Source organism: Taudactylus pleione, unplaced genomic scaffold, assembly GCF_031769625.1.
Source record: "Taudactylus pleione unplaced genomic scaffold, aTauple2 ptg000198l, whole genome shotgun sequence".
In the NCBI taxonomy this organism is placed as follows: domain Eukaryota; kingdom Metazoa; phylum Chordata; class Amphibia; order Anura; family Myobatrachidae; genus Taudactylus; species Taudactylus pleione.
Genome location: NW_028284600.1, coordinates 18,276,559 through 18,296,038, shown reverse-complemented (window position 1 = coordinate 18,296,038; position 19,480 = coordinate 18,276,559). Strand labels below are relative to the sequence as shown.

Sequence of the window (19,480 nt, the reverse complement as noted above, 5' to 3'; positions counted from 1 at the left end):
CCTATACCGGCTACGCCCCCTGCTATGCCGATCTGGCTGCTCCCGCAAGGGGCAGCCAGAATGTCGGCAAGCATGAACTAAACTCTCTCTCCCCTTAATCCATCTGCCTAACCCTTATTATTAAAGAGTATCAGCACTGGATATTGTAATGTTATAACGAATTACAGCATTATTGCTGGTCAACATATTTGGGAGCATATTTATTAAAAAGTGCTGTAAGCCCCCCAAAATTAAGATTACTTATTGCATCATATTGGGGAAATAAGGATTTTTTTTTTTTTCGAGGGTATGTATCAAGCTACAGTCAATCACTCTGCTTATGGGTTCAGACCCAGGAGCGCTACGGCACATGTGCAGCCTTCCAATTGCTCATGTGCAGGCCAGAAAATTTGCAGTGAGCACCAGGAACAGCTCTAGCCCACCAGAGAGGGATCAGAAAATCCCTCTCCAGCAGGACTGCTCTATTGAAATTAGCCCATACAAGCAAGCTCCGTAATAAACTACGCTTTTCTAAGCTTGTTACATACTGTCCCCATAGAAAACTATAGGGACAAGTCCTGCAAGGAGCAAGGACTGGTGACCGGAAAGCGGGTGATATCTCGGATAATTCCTGCTTCCTATCCTGATACATTCTAGCAACACTTAATTCTGCCCTTAAACATGCAGAAACAGCAGTTCCCATGTGTTTTAAGGGCAGAATTAGCTTGATAAATATCCCTTAGAGTGTAAGCTCATTTCTGTCACTTAGAGATAAGTGAAGCAGAATTGTGTGCAGTTAATTTGTGGGGGGACAGGACACTTCGAAGAGGTGTGAGGTTCTGGCGATACAATGTTCAAATTCTGCTTTTGCCATTACGCAAAGTATTTCTAAATTCTACTTTTTGGTAAATATAGAGTCCAGCTAGTGTCCTGGGACACAGATGGTCTCTGTTAGTCTGTTCTGTGCTGCATTGGGGTACAATTTCCTGGCTGAATCAAACACATGATCGGGGAGTTCTGGGCAGAATACACAAGTGTGCTTGAGAATTCTGCAGAATTCTGCATAATAAGATGAATATACCACAGAAAAATTAAGAATATACTGCCTATCACAACCTGAAGTGACTACACACTGCCTATCACTACCTAAAGTGACAATACACTGCCTATCACTAGCTGAAGTGACTGCACACTACTGTGTATAAGTGATCGGTTGTTTAGAAACACAGATGTACATTTGGTGGCTAAGGATATAAAAGGTATTTTTACATTTTTATTTAATATATCTTACTTTCAGGGTTTTTGTAACACAATAATTTAGAGAATTATAGTTTAGATTATTGTATGTTTTAGAAGATACTAGCTTGGCTTTATGTGGGAATGACAGGCCTCTAACAATAATGACACTCTGTGGGTTGAAATTGGCAGCACATTGCTTCAGTACAACAAAAAATCTTTTCAACTATGCTTTATGTCTGCTATTTCAAAGGTATCTTTGCATCTGTTACTGCTCTTTGTAAGATGCAGGTATTAGTATTTAATTAGCAACATGAAGGTCACAAGTATATGGGAATACAGTTATAAATATCATCGTTTGGGAGTTGGCATATCATACACTTTAGGCACTAGAAGCAGCATTTACTGGTGGTGGCTTACGTAGAAAATTGTACAGTGATAGAAAACAAAATTAGGGTTGTCTCATTCAGAGACATCAATGAAAAGCTTGCAGGTACTGTACTCTTGGCAACCCATCAGAATATTGCTTCCATTATGTAAAACAATAAGAGAAAAAGGACACACCCGTTTGGTTACTGCAGCTACTGTAGCAGTATATTTTCTTTCTGTGCACCAACTTTTGTAATGTGGACTTTAGAGTGATGTGTTTATGCTCTATTCACCAAGTGCATTTCTATCCAGACCCATAATCCTACAAAGTAGACACAGATTGGTTATCTTGGGTATAATAAATCATATTATACATGCTCTGCACTCACGTAATGACATTCCAAACTGTATTTCAATGTTGGTTCCAAAATATTGTTAGGCCGGCCAACTACGTCCAAGTCTTCCCTTCTGGCCAATCCCTACAGTGACCACTGACTCACAAAAAACATGAGAACTTCTCTGCCACTAGGAATAACATAGACTGTATACACAGACTATGCTTTTTTATGGGTTGAGGTCTGCTAGCTCATAGGCTTAAAGAGACAGAACCTCCCCCCAATCTCAATTAATAAGCCCCAGGGGAAGACTGACCTATGTATGGGAAAGTAGGGTGCAAGAGAGAGTGTGGACACAACATTTTATATAAACAGTAGGAGTTAATCCACGGCACTCAAACATCTGCGGTGCCTCAGGTATGTGACCACACCATCTAATACACTGTGCTGAACTGTGTTACTGCTTTATGGCTCATTTACAGTTGACCTAGGACAATTTTAGGACATGACTCTCAGGCAGAGCAGTACACGCCCTCTTCAGTGCCGTGCATGCAGGTGTTGCTTTCACATGAAAATGTTTTGCTTTTTTTTCAAATGTAGGTTTGAAATCAGCTTTAATATACATTCCCTAGACAGTAAGATATAATCTCAAGACCAAGGCACACACACAGTTATTTTATATTTCTGTAAGTGCAATGATAAATCGTAGCCACATGCAATGAAGCCCCAGATATCAGCACTCTGCTCCTATACATCGAGATTTAAAGATTTCTATGATGTAATTGGACAACATACAGTATATCTAGAGCATCTTAAGAACTGGAGGAGTGTCATGTGCAGTAGGCACCCCCTACCATGAAGCAGGCCCCAAGCCCCCCTCCCCCCGTACCTGCTGAAAAGTGCCTTCCACGAGTTGTGCCAGATCCCTATACTTATTGTGTGATGATAAATTCAAATAGATGGTAAATGTGCAGAAGTGAATATAGACTCTTGCACGATGCCAGAGTCCTTGCTAGCTCCTGTGCAGTACTATCTTTCTGAATACATCACTAACAAGACAGCAATGCGTGAGAAGCATAGGGAGCAGACGCACCTCACAGGAGGCACAGTGGTCAGCCCTGGGTGCAGGGTGTGCACCTATGATAGATGTACCAGTGCCATGCATCCTGAGTTAAGAATAAATCATTTTACTTGCTTGTCTGTCTTCCTAAGTGAGTACTGTTATTAAGGCATTCCGCCTTCGGTAGCATATAAAAAGTAACTTGAACCTGACAAAATAAGCATTCTAAAGTCTGGGGTGAGAGGTTGCAAGCGTGCAATCACTATAACACTTGGTGCAAACATTATTTTTATATTATAATTCTGAGTTGGTTTTTCAGCACATCCATAGCAACATCTGTATTGGGTATAACACCTCTGCAAATATTTTTCTCTGGCCGTAACTGGACAAAGTGTTGTGGATTTCTTTCCTTAGACATTAATTGCGCAGAGGTTCCCTTACTAAAGAGGGCTGGCCGTGCTTTTCCACTCTTCTCCCTTTTTGGAGGTAGGGGCTTGGAGACTGTACATGTTGTCTCTGTGGTTCCTTTAAGAGCTCAACAAATCTTTGGAAATTGTGTCCCAATATGATAGGATAGACGAGCTTAGAGCCAACCGTGGTGACCACCTCATAAGCGCACCCCTTTATGGTGAGGATCACTCGCACCCGGGAAAAGTTTTCTGTGGATCTATGAATGCAGAGTACTTCAGCTAACCCCGACACCTTTTCCACTGGCCTGGGCAGGACAGCCTCTGAGATCAGGGTTAGCTCACTCCCCGAGTCTATAATAGCTGGGAGTTCTCGGCCATTTAGTAACACAGTTTCCCACATTAATGGGGGTCTGGAATCCAGGGGTACCATTGTGCAAAAAGCTGGGTATGTAGCACCTATACTAGCAACCCCACACTCCATAGGTTCTGTTTTTCTGGTACAGTCCCGCCTTACATGACCTGGCTCTCCGCACTCAGCAAACGACCCTGGCATCTCCAGCGGTGTTAACTTGAGCAGGGGTGACAGTCAGGGTCACAGGCAAATGGGGTGCCATCTTAATGGGTCACTCATTCTCTGGTTTCTTTTATGGCATTTTTGTCATATTTCCTGCAGTCTCATACCGCTCCAACACTGTACTTAATTCCTCTAGATTCTGAGGATCAGCGTGTATGACCCAGCGCTGCATATTCCGTCCTAGGGTTCTTATACACTGGTCAACAACCACCGTTTCTACAATCTGAGTGGCAGTTCGGTCTTCTGGCTGGTGCCAACTCCGCCCCTGTCTGTCCAGTTCTGCAACCTGCTTCCGAATAGGAACCCCTGGTAGTAGGGCCCATTAGTGGAAGAGCTGCGCTTTCCCAGAAGGAGTGAGACCTGACCGAGCTAGTATGGCACTTTTGACTAGGTCATATTTCTCTGCATCAGCAGAGGACAGATCAGCATAGGCTTTCTGAGCCTCACCAGTGAGATAGGGGGCAAGTCTATCAGCCCAAATATCTGCTAGCCACTTTAAGCGCTGCCTTTATAATAAAATGTATATATATTGTTGTGTTTTTATTATCTCCAGCATCACACTAACGTCATAAACTATATGTGTTCTCTTTCTACAGGTTATATCTAATAAGCGGTGGTGTCCCTTTTATTATTTGTGGCATAACTGCTGCAACCAACATCAAAAACTATGGAAATGAAGACCACGCACCCTAGTAAGTAATGTATTTGGCTCCAAATGGTGGTTTGAAATCTGAAATGAACGGCTCTTCACCTACTTACATTATACATATTTTCATACCTGGGATTAAACCTTTCAAGAACTCTTGTCCAATTTGACAAGTCTTAATTCTAAGCACTTACTGAATGCTGTAACTTACATAATTTGCAACTAGCTGCCCAAACTGCTGTGTACCAAAATATGGATTTTTATATTTCCACATATATACATAATGGTCCATTGAGAGTTAAGTTTTCCCTGTTGGGTGGCAGGAGAAAGATAGGGTGTTAGGATTTAGGAATTTGGTTTAGGTTTGCAATTGGCTTTTGCTGTTGCTTTGTGCATAGATAAAATCTAGGAATATAGTAAGAAATATGTGTAACCTTTTGTATACTTTTCTTTTTTGCTTTGTAATCTTTGACACGTGCATGGGTAAATGTAATAGCCTGTCTGATGTTTTAAAGGGACAATCATTTAAAAGGCAAATTCAGGTTGGTTTTAATGATTGCCCCTTTAAAACATCAGGCAGACTCCCCTGGAACTCAGCGATGTCTGCAAGGCACAGGCTATTACACTTACCCCACAGTCACCTAGTCCACTGGCTCCCAAACTTCACCATTACAGCCCAGGTTTTATGGATATCTATGCTTGAGCAGAGCTGACTTAATTAATACCTCAGTCAATTTTATTTAACCATCTGGACTCAAGCATGGATATCCTTAAAACCTGGACTGTAATAGTGGAGTTTGGGAAGCTCTGACCTAGTCATTTAGCAAGTTACCACTCATTTTCTAGACACTACCTTCTTTAAAATAAAGGGTAACTGTCTCTTACTAAGGGTTTTAATATTTTTTTTCTTGTGATAGCCCCCCTACTCTCCCCGTTACCCCAGTATTTGACTCACTAAAGGTTGCAGTGTCAGATGCAATTCTACCAGAGTAATTCAATATTATCTGAAGATGGTGTCAGTTCCTGTGGTCAAACTCAGAAAACTTTCAGCTGTATGTTTCAGAGGTAGAAATGGGAACTATACAGTCACATCAAACTTCCACTCTTATTCCAGGAAAAGGACTCATTGGCTAAAGGAGGCACTGCATCCTATTATAGGTCTTATGGATCTGGAAAAGGAGTCATTGGCTAAAGGAGGCACTGCATCCTATTATAGGTCTTATGGATCTGGAAAAGGGGTCATTGGCTAAAGGAGGCACTGCATCCTATTATAGGTCTTATGGATCAGGAAAAGAAGTCATTGGCTAAAGGAGGCACTGCATCCTATTATAGGTCTTATGGATCAGGGAAAGGAGTCATTGCCTAAAGGAGGCACTGCATCCTATTATAGGAAAAGGAGTCATTGGCTAAAGGAGGCACTGCATCCTATTATAGGAAAAGGAGTCATTGGCTAAAGGAGGCGCTGCATCCTATTATAGGTCTTATGGATCAGGAAAAGGAGTCATTGGCTAAAGGAGGCACTGCATCCTATTATAGGAAAAGGAGTCATTGGCTAAAGGAGGCACTGCATCCTATTATAGGTCTTATGGATCAGGAAAAGGAGTCATTGGCTAAAGGAGGCACTGCATCCTATTATAGGAAAAGGAGTCATTGGCTAAAGGAGGAACTGCATCCTATTATAGGTCTTATGGATCAGGAAAAGGGGTCATTGGCTAAAGGAGGCACTGCATCCTATTATAGGTTTTATGGATCAGGAAAAGGAGTCATTGGCTAAAGGAGGCACTGCATCCTATTATAGGTCTTATGGATCAGGAAATGGCGTCATTGGCTAAATGAGGCACTGCATCCTATTATAGGTCTTATGGATCAGGAAAAGGGGTCATTGGCTAAAGGAGGCACTGCATCCTATTATAGGTCTAATGGATCAGGAAAAGGAGTCATTGGCTAAAGAAGGCACTGCATCCTATTATAGGTCTAATGGATCAGGGAAAGGAGTCATTGGCTAAAGGAGGCACTGCATCCTATTATAGGTCTTATGGATCAGGAAAATGAGCCATTGGCTAAATAAGGCACTGCATCCTATTATAGGTCTAATGGATCAGGAAAAGGAGTCATTGGCTAAAGGAGGCACTGCATCCTATTATAGGTCTTATGGATCAGGAAAAGGAGTCATTGGCTAAAGGAGGCACTGCATCCTATTATAGGTCTTATGGATCAGGAAATGGCGTCATTGGCTAAAGGAGGCACTGCATCCTATTATAGGTCTTATGGATCAGGAAAAGGGGTCATTGGCTAAAGGAGGCACTGCATCCTATTATAGGTCTAATGGATCAGGAAAAGGGGTCATTGGCTAAAGGAGGCACTGCATCCTATTATAGGTCTAATGGATCAGGAAAAGGAGTCATTGGCTAAAGAAGGCACTGCATCCTATTATAGGTCTAATGGATCAGGGAAAGGAGTCATTGGCTAAAGGAGGCACTGCATCCTATTATAGGTCTTATGGATCAGGAAAATGAGCCATTGGCTAAATAAGGCACTGCATCCTATTATAGGTCTAATGGATCAGGAAAAGGAGTCATTGGCTAAAGGAGGCACTGCATCCTATTATAGGTCTTATGGATCAGGAAAATGAGTCATTGGCTAAAGGAGGCATTGCATCCTATTATAGGTCTTATGGATCAGGAAAAGGGGTCATTGGCTAAATAAGGCACTGCATCCTATTATAGGAAAAGGAGTCATTGGCTAAAGAAGGCACTGCATCCTATTATAGGTCTAATGGATCAGGGAAAGGAGTCATTGGCTAAAGGAGGCACTGCATCCTATTATAGGTCTTATGGATCAGGAAAATGAGTCATTGGCTAAATAAGGCACTGCATCCTATTATAGGTCTAATGGATCAGGGAAAGGAGTCATTGGCTAAAGGAGGCACTGCATCCTATTATAGGTCTTATGGATCAGGAAAATGAGCCATTGGCTAAATAAGGCACTGCATCCTATTATAGGTCTAATGGATCAGGAAAAGGAGTCATTGGCTAAAGGAGGCACTGCATCCTATTATAGGTCTTATGGATCAGGAAAAGGGGTCATTGGCTAAAGAAGGCACTGCATCCTATTATAGGTCTTATGGATCAGGAAAAGGAGTCATTGGCTAAATAAGTCACTGCATCCTATTATAGGTCTTATGAATCAGGAAAAGGAGTCATTGGCTAAATAAGGCACTGCATCCTATTATATATGTCTTATGGATCAACAAAACTTTTAGTTAATTGAAAAAGTAAAAATATTTAAACCCCGACAAGCCAGACTGCTTTTTTTTTTTTTAAATCTGTTTCATTTTACTGTCACTTTTTAGCACACTAAGGGGTATATTTATTAAAGTGTGTGTTAATGGAAGTCGAGATGTTGCCCAATGCAACCAATCAGATTCTACTTATCATTTATCTAGCACCTTCTAGAAGATAACAACTAGAATCTGATCGGTTGCTATGGGCAACAACTCCACTTCTAAAAACTCGCACTTTAGAAATATACTGACATACTGTATATATTAAACGGTAACATAATACTATGGCGTAGACACATACCATGATTTATTCTGAATACCCAAAAGAGATAAAATTATTTGCAAATCACTATTATTCATTTTTCTTCAGATTTATGTTTGAAATACAGTGTTTAAAGGAGATGTCCATTGAAATCAATCTTTTTCATAGGTTAAACCTCCATCCTCTAGTATTATAACTGTGGGAGTCTGCTGTCCTGCTAGCTGCCCTTTATGAAGTAAGCTAAAGATCCTCAGATGTGAAGAATATTTTGAAATCCAGTTCTTGCAATATTTAGGATTTCAAAATTCTACTGTCTAGAAGAATTAACCTTTAGAGAGGTCCAATGGTTGGGTTGTGACAGGAACTCAATGCTAACACTGCAAGCTATGTGCAGGCAAATAGAGTGTGTGAGCATTGGGATTCAAGGCTGTTTGGACATTATTGTCAGTACTTTATTGACAGTAAGTTATGCCCTATCCACAAGCCAAATTTCTGTAGTTTCTCCAGTTGTGATACAGAGCAGAGTATATAGTATCACGTCCCTACACAACTCTACTCCGCTTCAGTTAAAATTACATCAATTATTCTTTTCATTATTAATAACCTTTACTTATTTAGCCAGTATATTTTGTGGAACTTTACATAGAATGTTTAATCATTTACATCAGTCCTCCCCAAGTGGAACTTACAGAGTATTTCCTACTACCTACTGTACCCATGCAAGAGTCAAATGTTACCAAAGCCAATAAATTTGCCAGTACGGGTTTGTACTGCGGTACATATATACAATATATATATATATATATATATATATATATATATATATATATATATATATATATATATACACAATATATATATATATATATATATACACAATATATATATATATATATATATATATATATATATATATATATATATACACACAATATATATATATATATATATATATATATATATATATACACACACACACACATACACACTCCATACAACTCCTGGTTGGAATCAAACACATGGCTCCAAGGCAGCATTGCTAACCACTGTGTCACCCATATTTATCTTCCTCCTTCCCTCTTTTAACTTTTCTGTATAAGTAAGTTTTTTTCACATACAAACTGTGAGGTATCACGTTCGGGCTTTGGTGGTTCTCTGTAGGAGTATTAGAAGACGTGGACCTAGGTTGAGAAAGGATTTCGAGGCGAGGGGCCTGGATATATGCCTTCCTCATCCACAAGTACCGGATGTTGGCAAGACCTGACCAAAGGCACGGAGTCTAACTTACTGGGAGGTGTTCACCAGTGACACCTCCAAGCGGGATTTGGGTTTAAGCTGCACCCAGCAAGCAGGTTGCAGCCCTTTGGTCAGGTATCCGGCACAAGTAGGAAATGGAAGAAAACTATCACAGGGCAAGCACAGGAGAATGATACTGGAAGCTTTGAACTTGGGTGATGTACTGGGTACACACCCTGTTGATCCAGACGCAGGCTGGCACTAGGAGATTGTACTTAGATGATGTACTAAGTACACACACTGTGACTTCAGATGCAGAACTGGAACAGGAGAATGGCACTAGGAGATTACACACATACACAGACTGTAGGTAAACACTAGGAAAGAAACAACAGCTAGTATACACTGGAAGTAACAACGTTGTACAGAGCCCGGCTAAATATCCTAAAGTAGCAGTCCATTGGAGGATGGTGTCAGCTGACAGCAACCAATGCTACCATTGGGCAAAAGGCTAATCAGGTGATTTAGACTGTCATGGCTGCGCCCATGACTGTGACCACAGGAACCAAATTACGGAGCGAGCACATGGATGTCCTAGCAGACCCCAGGTGTCACCCGCTGCCGCACCTGGCGTCTGACCGCTCGAGAGGTCAGGGGAAGCCGGCGCTGAGGTGAATAATGGCAGATCCTAGGCTGCAATCTGACATGGGGTCTATGTACTAAGCCTTGGAGAGAGAGAAAGTAGATGGAGATGAAGCACCAACCAATCAGCTCCTTACTGCCAAGTTGCAGGCTGTGTTTGACGATGACAGGAGCTGATTGGTTGGTACTTTATCTCCATCCACTTTATCTCCAAGGCTTAGTACATAGACCACTGTGAGTGAAAGAGTCGCCTCTCAATCTCTGTCACCCCTAGGCATAGACCTTCCGTGGCTAATGCTAATTCTGGCTCTTGCAATACTCAGGTGAGCAAAGTACCTGTGTGCCACTACCTGTTTGGTCTAATAAAAGTGCATGCCTTCTAGTAGACTTGGGAGGAGAGGCATTATTAAATATTCAAATATGTAGTAAAATGTAATAACCAATCAAAAACAAGTTTAGATTAGTGTTGTACCAATTAGACTAATGATAGAAACGGTCTAATCAGTGACTCTAAGTCAATGAACTTTTGTACAATGCCAGTACATTCTTTAATTACGATGAGGTGTTAGAGATGGAGGTTTGTGAGAGAAATGTAAACATACTGTAAGTAAGCTGTGATGTGATTTGCTGTATTTTTTTAATTTATAAACTGCAGACAAACCTATATACCAATTCTCATTTTTCAAGGACATTTTATTTATAGTACATGAAATGATTCTGTAATGAACAGCACACTAGGCCATAGTAATCACATGCACACTAGGCCAGAGTAATCAAAAGTAACACAAAATTGGCTCTGGTACAATGTCCTGTAAACTAAGGTATTAATTGGCTATTGGAAAAGACATAATATGGAAGAGTGTAGCTTGACATGTTGAAATATAGCATCATTCAAGCTACTGATTTTTTCATTGTCAGACGTTAAGTTGCAAATAAAATGGGGAAATAAGTCAATAGCTCATCAGATCAGATGCAAGACTGCAACTAACCATGGATTGATTGTTGTGTACTGTAGTTTGCATAGCGTTTAACATTTGTTTCTCCTTTTAGCGGTGCTGTATATATGTAAAGAACATTGTGCATTTGGTCATTCTTTAATACTGCAAATGGAAAGATCCTTATCTACATAACTCTAAGGTCTCTACAAACTAATTTGCATTACACACGGCACAACTGACTAGTCAGAATGTTGATGACATATATGCCGAATGAGTTTATCATAAACCCTGATTGGTATATATTTTTCTATTTGTGATATTAGCTTGTAAACGTACTTTATTGCTTCAATAAATCTATTATTGGTTTTTCCATTGGTTCCCTTTTAACACTTAACTCAACAGCTTTGTTCAATTTAAGCTGGGCCAGCAGTAAATTCAGTTACAAGGGTCCATAACAGAATACAAAAGAAATATATAGTACATATTTTGTTCCATAACATAACACTGATATACAATATACATAGTTGCCAATTTTCTCTAATATCAAAAGGACAGCCCATGGCTCTACTGTAAACATTCATTGGAAATCTACCAACAATGAAAATGTAAACATTGGGATGTTCCACACCACCCACCTACAGTCCCACACCACCCACCTACAGTCCCACACCACCCACCTACAGTCCCACACCACCCACCTACAGTCCCACACCACTCATGTACAGTCCCACACCACTCATCTACAGTCCCACACCACCACCATATTTGGTCTGCTAGTGCAAGCACCTGATGAACAGTACCATAATGCCCCTCTTTTTCACCATTCATCATATCATTGAATGTCATTTTGGTTTTAATTTTCAGAGGTTTATAAATTAAAATGTTAAAACTGCTAGAAGATCACATTTATAACCAAATCCCAGTAAACACATTACGATGAGGACTGTGCTGCCTCAAGGTTCATTTAGACAGTACCATGGGTGATGTGCTTACCTCCACTTGCTCAGTGGCAAATATCACTGGACAGTATTTTCACATGTTGCTACTCTATAGCATAGATTGTAAGCCTGCGAGCAGGGCCCTCCTATCTCTCTGTCTGCACCATATAAGTAACTGTTAATACAATAAAATAAATAAATTATGGCTAATTATTAAGATAACTTGCCCACTTGAGTTTAGGATGGACCGGGGGATCTTTTGGTATCTTTTATGTCCAGTCTGACATTTTATATTAGTCTCTGAGACCATAAACATTGTCCTTCTCAGAACATTGAGAATTGCTGACATCAAGCCCCCAAGCCATTCTGGTAGACAGCGAAAATCCCTAAAGAAAAACAAAACAAATTGTACTCAGAACTTGAATGAAAGGACTATAAAACTTATTCTGTCTGCTGCATGCTTCATATAACCGCATTGTAATTGGCCCAGTAGTAAAGAGATGAATTTATTGAGCCTCTCATGATCAGACATGATCCCAGTATATAAAGCTGTATTAAAAATGGAAACCTATTTGTGCTGTAATAGTGTCTGTATTTTATCTATTCACAGCTGCTGGATGGCTTGGGAGCCCAGCCTTGGTGCATTCTATGGCCCCGTTGCATTCATTGTTCTTGTCACCTGTATTTATTTTCTCTGTACCTACGTGCAGCTGAAGCGTCATCCTGAACGCAAGTATGAGTTGAAGGAAAGGACGGAGGAGCAGCAGAGGATGGCAGGTGCAGAAATGGGTCACAGTCATATTACGGAAGCTGGGCCAGTTGCCCAGGCAAGCTGCTCCTTGCTTTCATCGTCACTGCTGGAAAATGAGCATTCATTCAAGGCCCAGCTTCGAGCAGCTGCATTCACTCTTTTTCTATTTACAGCAACCTGGACCTTTGGGGCCCTTGCTGTATCCCAAGGGCATTTCTTGGATATGATATTTAGCTGTCTGTATGGAGCGTTTTGTGTCACTTTAGGGCTGTTCACCTTGATCCATCACTGTGCAAAGCGAGACGATGTCTGGCATTGTTGGTGGTCCTGCTGTCCATCTAAAAGAAACGCTTATGCAGTGCCAGCTAATGCCCGTCAAAAAGTAAATATAAATGGAGACGCCCAAGGGCATGCAACCTGCATTCAGGATTCACCTTGTGCTAACAAATCCCCTATGTACAACCACCCCTCTATAGGTCATTGTAAACTCACAAATTTGCAAGCGGTTCAGAATCACGTAAACTGCCTTTCGCCGGTCACACCATGCTGTGCAAAGATTCACTGTGAACAACTAATGGAAGATGAAGCTCATATCCACGTACACAACGAAGGGGCTTTTAGACCCAACATGCACGTTCACAGGTGTCTAAAAAGCAGAACTAAGCCGCGCTACTTCAGTCGACATAGATCAGCCGCGGAGAGAGAGTACGCTTACCACATTCCTTCTAGTATTGATGGGAGTATCCACAGCTCGCACACGGACAGCCCGCACAGTACACACGAGGGCCACACGGGCCACAGGCGGGGCTGTTGTGCAGCAAGCGACCCTTTCCCTACGATCAACCAGCCGGAGAGCAGTGATGCAAGTACTGCAATATTTAGTTGCGGCAAAATGCCCGACTCTGACACTGTGCACCATACTCACTTTGAGATGCAACCAAGGAGACAATCATATCCATTTAACACAACAAATCCGAATGGGGTACTCAAGGGTACCATCCATGAAGCCATGGTCTATAGTTCCGATAATACAGGAAATATAAAAACGGGACCATGGAGAAACGAAACTACTGTGTAGTTCTGGGGCTATCTCTTATGTCTTTCCTGCGCTAGTAAAACGTATGCCATGTTTTTAAGTTCACTTGTTATGTGTCTGTACAGCACACCAGTACATGTACGATGCTTGGTTCTGTTTTGTTTATACAAAGAAACCAATAATAATGGAGCAATTGTGGGAAAAAAAAAAAACATGTTAAAGAGGAATAACAATAGGTGTATTGCAAAGAACCATGAACACAAAGGTGCGAAGCAGATAGAAGAGGCAATATCCCCTTTCTTTGCTTTGTTAAATCTTGATACACTTCTCTGTGTTGCACATACCACTGTTACCATGACAATAAATTATTCTAAACATTTTTTGTAATATGTTTTACATGTTGTACTATTAAACCAAAAATTACTTTTTACTGTATCTCATGTCAGATAGATATCACTTGCTTCCGTGTTATTCTATAGGAGTGGCTTCATGACAGGATTTCAGCCCATTCAGTAACTGCATCCATTAACTTGCTGTAGGAAGTCATGCCTCAGTGATGCCACTAGTACCTAAAGAATTAATAAGTGGCCACAAGATGGCTGCCTCCATGCAAGAAATGGGTACTCTTGAAAATATTGGCCAAAGTAATTCAGAATCAGCCAGTGGCGGCTCCAGAGGTGGGGTTGCAGCACAGTGAAAAATCCAGCTCTGGAGACGCCACTGGTAGCAATCATGCCCTGTTTGACCCAGGAAAAGTGGTTTGCCGAAATAGGTCATTTGAGTGACATAGGGGTGGGTGATACCATTCTGACAAAGAGGTATATCTATAGAAGGTTTTTATTACATAAAGTACTGTACAATCTGTAGCGTAATGATATTGCCTCTGAATGTCTGCTGCCAGCACTCTAGAATCGCATATTGTCCACTCCGTGTTTGTCTCTCTCCATGTTGGAGGGCAGAATAAGCTAATATGACTCCTTTTCCATCTGCAGTGTTGTATTGGTTGTAATTTGCATGACACAGGTCAGGATAAACATTTGTTGTTTTTCAATGTTACATGTTTAAAATGCAGTATTGTTAAAGACTGTGGAAATCATGTTGGTATTACTCTAGACCTTTCTGACTCGACACAAACTCACCTCTAGTGTAAGTGGCACAATCCTTCGTATGAGGTATTATGATAAACTTTGATTAAACTCACTCAGATGTCTTTGCAACGCATGCAGTACCATTGTATGTGACACTGTGCATTGTGCAAGCCATTTTCTACACACGTTGTACACTACCTTGTATAGTTTGCCTTCGGGAGTGAACTCACAAAAAGTGACCAAAAGAATATATTTTAAACCTTCACACCATCAAGTAAGAAAAATCTAATATGAATACACCTTGTGTAAAAGCTTATGTACAGTTATTAACCTACATAACTAATATTGAGGAAAAAACTGTGCCCCTAACTTTATCCGGTGAAAGCCTTAAGGCGCATATCCACTACATGATAAATTGGACGATTGTGAACGATAACGTTATCGTTGGACGTTTACGACGTCGCTCAGCGCCCGAACCTGCTGTCCAACCTGACGATATCGTCAGGTTGTACAGATCCGGGAATGAGGGAGGGTTCCCGTCACTGAACGTGCGGGCACAATGTCCATTGCACAATATAATGAACGATAACGATATCGTTATCGTTCATTAGATCGTGTAGTGAATACGCGGCTTTAGGTAATACATAAATTAGCTGTTATGAGTAGACTGTTCCTATTACAAAGAACTCATGTGATCATTCAGAGCCAATGTACTGAAAGCTGGCAGCTTAATGATGGCATATGGTAGGACGTTATTCAGGAGCACACTGAGCATGCTCCTACCAGTACATGGGATCTCAGTAATACTCACGTATGCTCATGTCTGCCAGAAGATGGCTAACTGAATGCATACATTTTACAAAGAGAGATACAGAAGAACATACAGGACATATGTTTTGTCATATGCACTCTGTTAAAATTAAATACGTATTTAATGTGCATTTGTGTGTAGGTTACAGGTACACCTTACTCATACTGTAGTAAAAAAGATACATAAACCCCTTAAGCCACTAAGTGTATCAAGCAGTGAGAAGCATGGAGCAGTGGACCAGTGGAGAATTTGCCCACAGCAACCAATCTTCTTTGAAGTAGCAGTACAGTCTATAAAATAATAGGTAGGAGCTGATGGGCAACTTCTCCACTAATCCACTTCCACACGCTTTTCACGGCTTGATACATAAACCCCTTAGGGGTCTATTTACTTAGCCTTGGATGGAGATAAACGGTACGGAGATAAAGTACCAGCCAGTCAGCTCCTAACTGCCACCTCACAGGCTGTGTTTAAAAAATGACAGGAGCCGGTTGGCTGGTACCTTATCTCTGTTCACTTTATCACCTTCAAAGGCTTAGTAAATAGACCCCTTAATCTTTAGGGCACTGGCGTATCTATAACACTGCACAACAATGAAAATGTTTCCGATGTGAAAATAGTTACTTCTAATTGATTTCAGCATGCAAAGAATGAATATGACATTTAAAACTCTCAGTTAGCTCTGAGTTCTGAGATATAGCCCATTTATGACGATGTAGGGGGATTCCTAGTGAAGTGGGAAGAATGGAGAGAATCTTACCAGCAATCTGCGTTCCGCACAGAGGGGGCGGGGCCCAATGACCCAATTACATGAATCAGTTATTTGTCCCCTCCCTTATTCAAATATATGCGCTTAACGGGATTACCCAGACAAGATAACTGTGGTGCACTGAGTGACAAGCATAGTGAGCGATTCCACCAAGACATTTCAGCAATGGAACAAAGATATCAGGGTAGGTGATCACTACTGTTGGACAGTGACAAGAGATGCCCCAGAAGAGGAGTACAAGCGACAAGCAAAGAGAAAGCACCCCCATGTATAGGCCACTATATTAGATAGTGCTTTCCTATGCTGTATGTTTGTTTCGTATGCTGTATGTTTGTTTCGTATGCTGTATGTTTGTTTCGTTTTGTGTTCTTATTTGTGATTGATTGAATTAAAACAACTGTTATTTATTTTCTATCAAGAAAATATCAGATTATTTTAAAATAGCTTTTCACTATGACTATATTACTAATGTACATACAGTATAGTGCAAGTAGTGTAGCTCAAAAAATAGAGCTAGTAAAAACATTCTGAAATCATTTTAGTTTTTCTTGACCTCAAATTAGTAATGTATGACTATTTTTACAAGGAAACAAAATAAAAGTATTAATTTGTTGTACAGTGTAATGGGTCCAGGGTGTGCGGTGCCCTATGGAATATGCTTCTCTTGCGGCTGTCACCAAAGAAATCTATTGGAACATGACACCTACACCATTTCCCTGGGGACATGAGCATGTGCAAAAGAGAAATCACCAGGAAAAGTTCCCACGGATGTGCGCTGCAGATTAGGATCTGAGAGTCTATACTGCGCATGCGCCAGAGCGAGGAGGGCAGTGGCAAACGCAGGATTTCAAGAGGGGGGTTTCCAAATACTTAATTTTAGAGCGAGTGTGGCCTGTCAATGAAGAGGGCAGAATTGGTACTTAACCAGCTTTAATAAGCATCATCCAAAGTGTATTGTGTGTAAAAATTCCAGCATACAGGACCAGTGATCACAGTAAGCCATTAGATGCATCAGTAGGCCATCCTGCCTGAGCTGAATGTATTTATTTTAGATGTGTGCACCATTACAGACTATTGGAGCAAGTCCAGGAGCCTGGAGGAGCAGCAGAAGAACCTAGCACTGCCCTGGACATATATGTACATATTGGGCTCTATAGCAGTACATCTCTAACAGTGCATGTTTTCCAGGTCTCCTAGTTGGTGTACAGGTTATTTATTACTGGCTGATATATGTTAAAAGATCCACAGGTAGTGCTAATTATTTCATTTGTGATACTGAAAAGAACATGTAGCGATAGTATTATATTATTGCGTTTGCCTATGGAGGGGCACGCTCAGAGACAGGACACAAGCCCCTGCCCTACGGAGCAGTGTTCACTTTTATTACTGTATCATTGAAATTATCTAACACAAGGACCCATACAAGAAATGGGTTCACTTTATAATATTGTAGGGGTGAGCGGGTTCGGATTTCTGAAATCCGAACCCCCCCGAGCCCCCCCGATCCGAGTCCGATCCGAATCAGGCTCGACTTTTCCCGCCTGACTCGGATCTGAAATCGAGGCAAAACGTCATCATCCCGCCTTCCGAGTCTCGCGGGTTTTGGATCCTATATAAGGTACCCGCGTCGGCGCCATTTTCTCACTCGGCTGTGGACAGTGAAGAGGGAGGGTGGGAGTTAGGGCTGTGTAGTGTAGTGTAGTGTAGTGCTGCTGTTGTCCACTACTTCAAAGTCCTTAGGGGCTGGCTGTGTTGTGCTGTGCTGCTGTTGTTAATAGGGGCTGTGTCCACTACTTCAAAGTCCATAGGGGCTGGCTGGACTGTGTTGTGCAGTCAGTTCTCCATAGGGGCTGTGTCCACTCCAAAGTCCTGTGCAGTGTCCCAGTCCTAAAGGGGTGCTGTAGTGTTGTCCAGGGGGTGCTCTGTCCATCAGGGGTGCTCCCCCCAAGTGCTAAAAAAATAATATATTTTCTGTGTTTGTGAATTGTGTGCGCAGTAGCCGCACGTGCATCAACAAAGTAGTGCCAAGCGTGCGCCTGTGTCATAAGTAAAGGGCCGGCTGGCTTGACCGTTAAGGGTGCTGTAACCCCCGAAAGTACACTCCAGTCCAAACCAAAAAAAAAATTATTTTCTGTGTTTGTGAATTGTGTGCGCAGTAGCCGCACGTGCATCAACAAAGTAGTGCCAAGCGTGCGCCTGTGTCATAAGTAAAAGGCCGGCTGGCTTGACCGTTAAGGGTGCTGTAACCCCCGAAAGTACACTCCAGTCCAAACCAAAAAAAAAAATAATTTTCTGTGTTTGTGAATTGTGTGCGCAGTAGCCGCACGTGCATCAACAAAGTAGTGCCAAGCGTGCGCCTGTGTCATAAGTAAAGGGCCGACTGGCTTGACCGTTAAAGGGTGCTGTAAACCACGAAAGTACACTCCAGTCCAAACCAAAAAAAAAATTATTTTCTGTGTTTGTGAATTGTGTGCGCAGTAGCCGCACGTGCATCAACAAAGTAGTGCCAAGCATGCACCTGTGTCATAAGTAAAGGGCCGGCTGGCTTGACCGTTAAAGGGTGCTGTAACCCCCAAAGTACACTCCAGTCCAAACCAAAAAAAAAATTATTTTCTGTGTTTGTGAATTGTGTGCGCAGTAGCGGCACGTGCATCAACAAAGTAGTGCCAAGCGTGCGCCTGTGTCATAAGTAAAGGGCCGGCTGGCTAGACCGTTAAAGGGTGCTGTAACCCCCGAAAGTACACTCCAGTCCAAACCAAAAAAAAAATTATTTTCTGTGTTTGTGAATTGTGTGCGCAGTAGCCGCACGTGCATCAACAAAGTAGTGCCAAGCGTGCGCCTGTGTCATAAGTAAAGGGCCGGCTGGCTTGACCGTTAAGGGTGCTGTAACCCCCGAAAGTACACTCCAGTCCAAACCAAAAAAAAAATTATTTTCTGTGTTTGTGAATTGTGTGCGCAGTAGCGGCACGTGCATCAACAAAGTAGTGCCAAGCGTGCGCCTGTGTCATAAGTAAAGGGCCAGCTGGCTTGACCGTTAAAGGGTGCTGTAACCCCCACAGTACACTCCTGCTGGCTTGACCGTTAAAGGGTGCTGTAACCCCCAAAGTACACTCCAAA

General features: G+C 41.7%; 1 protein-coding gene across 2 annotated transcripts in view; it reads left to right on the top strand.

Annotated features, from left to right (window-relative positions):
• The window catches only part of ADGRA1 (adhesion G protein-coupled receptor A1), a 1,066,191-nt gene extending 1,052,117 nt beyond the window's left edge, over positions 1-14,074 (top strand). For both annotated transcript variants that reach the window (XM_088476934.1, XM_088476933.1), the window contains 2 exons: positions 4,560-4,655; positions 12,519-14,074. In XM_088476934.1, the coding sequence (XP_088333060.1) occupies positions 4,560-4,655; positions 12,519-13,737 (1,315 nt within the window). In that variant the 3' untranslated portion in view covers positions 13,738-14,074. The remainder of the gene's footprint in view (positions 1-4,559; positions 4,656-12,518) is intronic.
• The last annotated feature ends 5,406 nt before the right edge of the window (positions 14,075-19,480 follow it).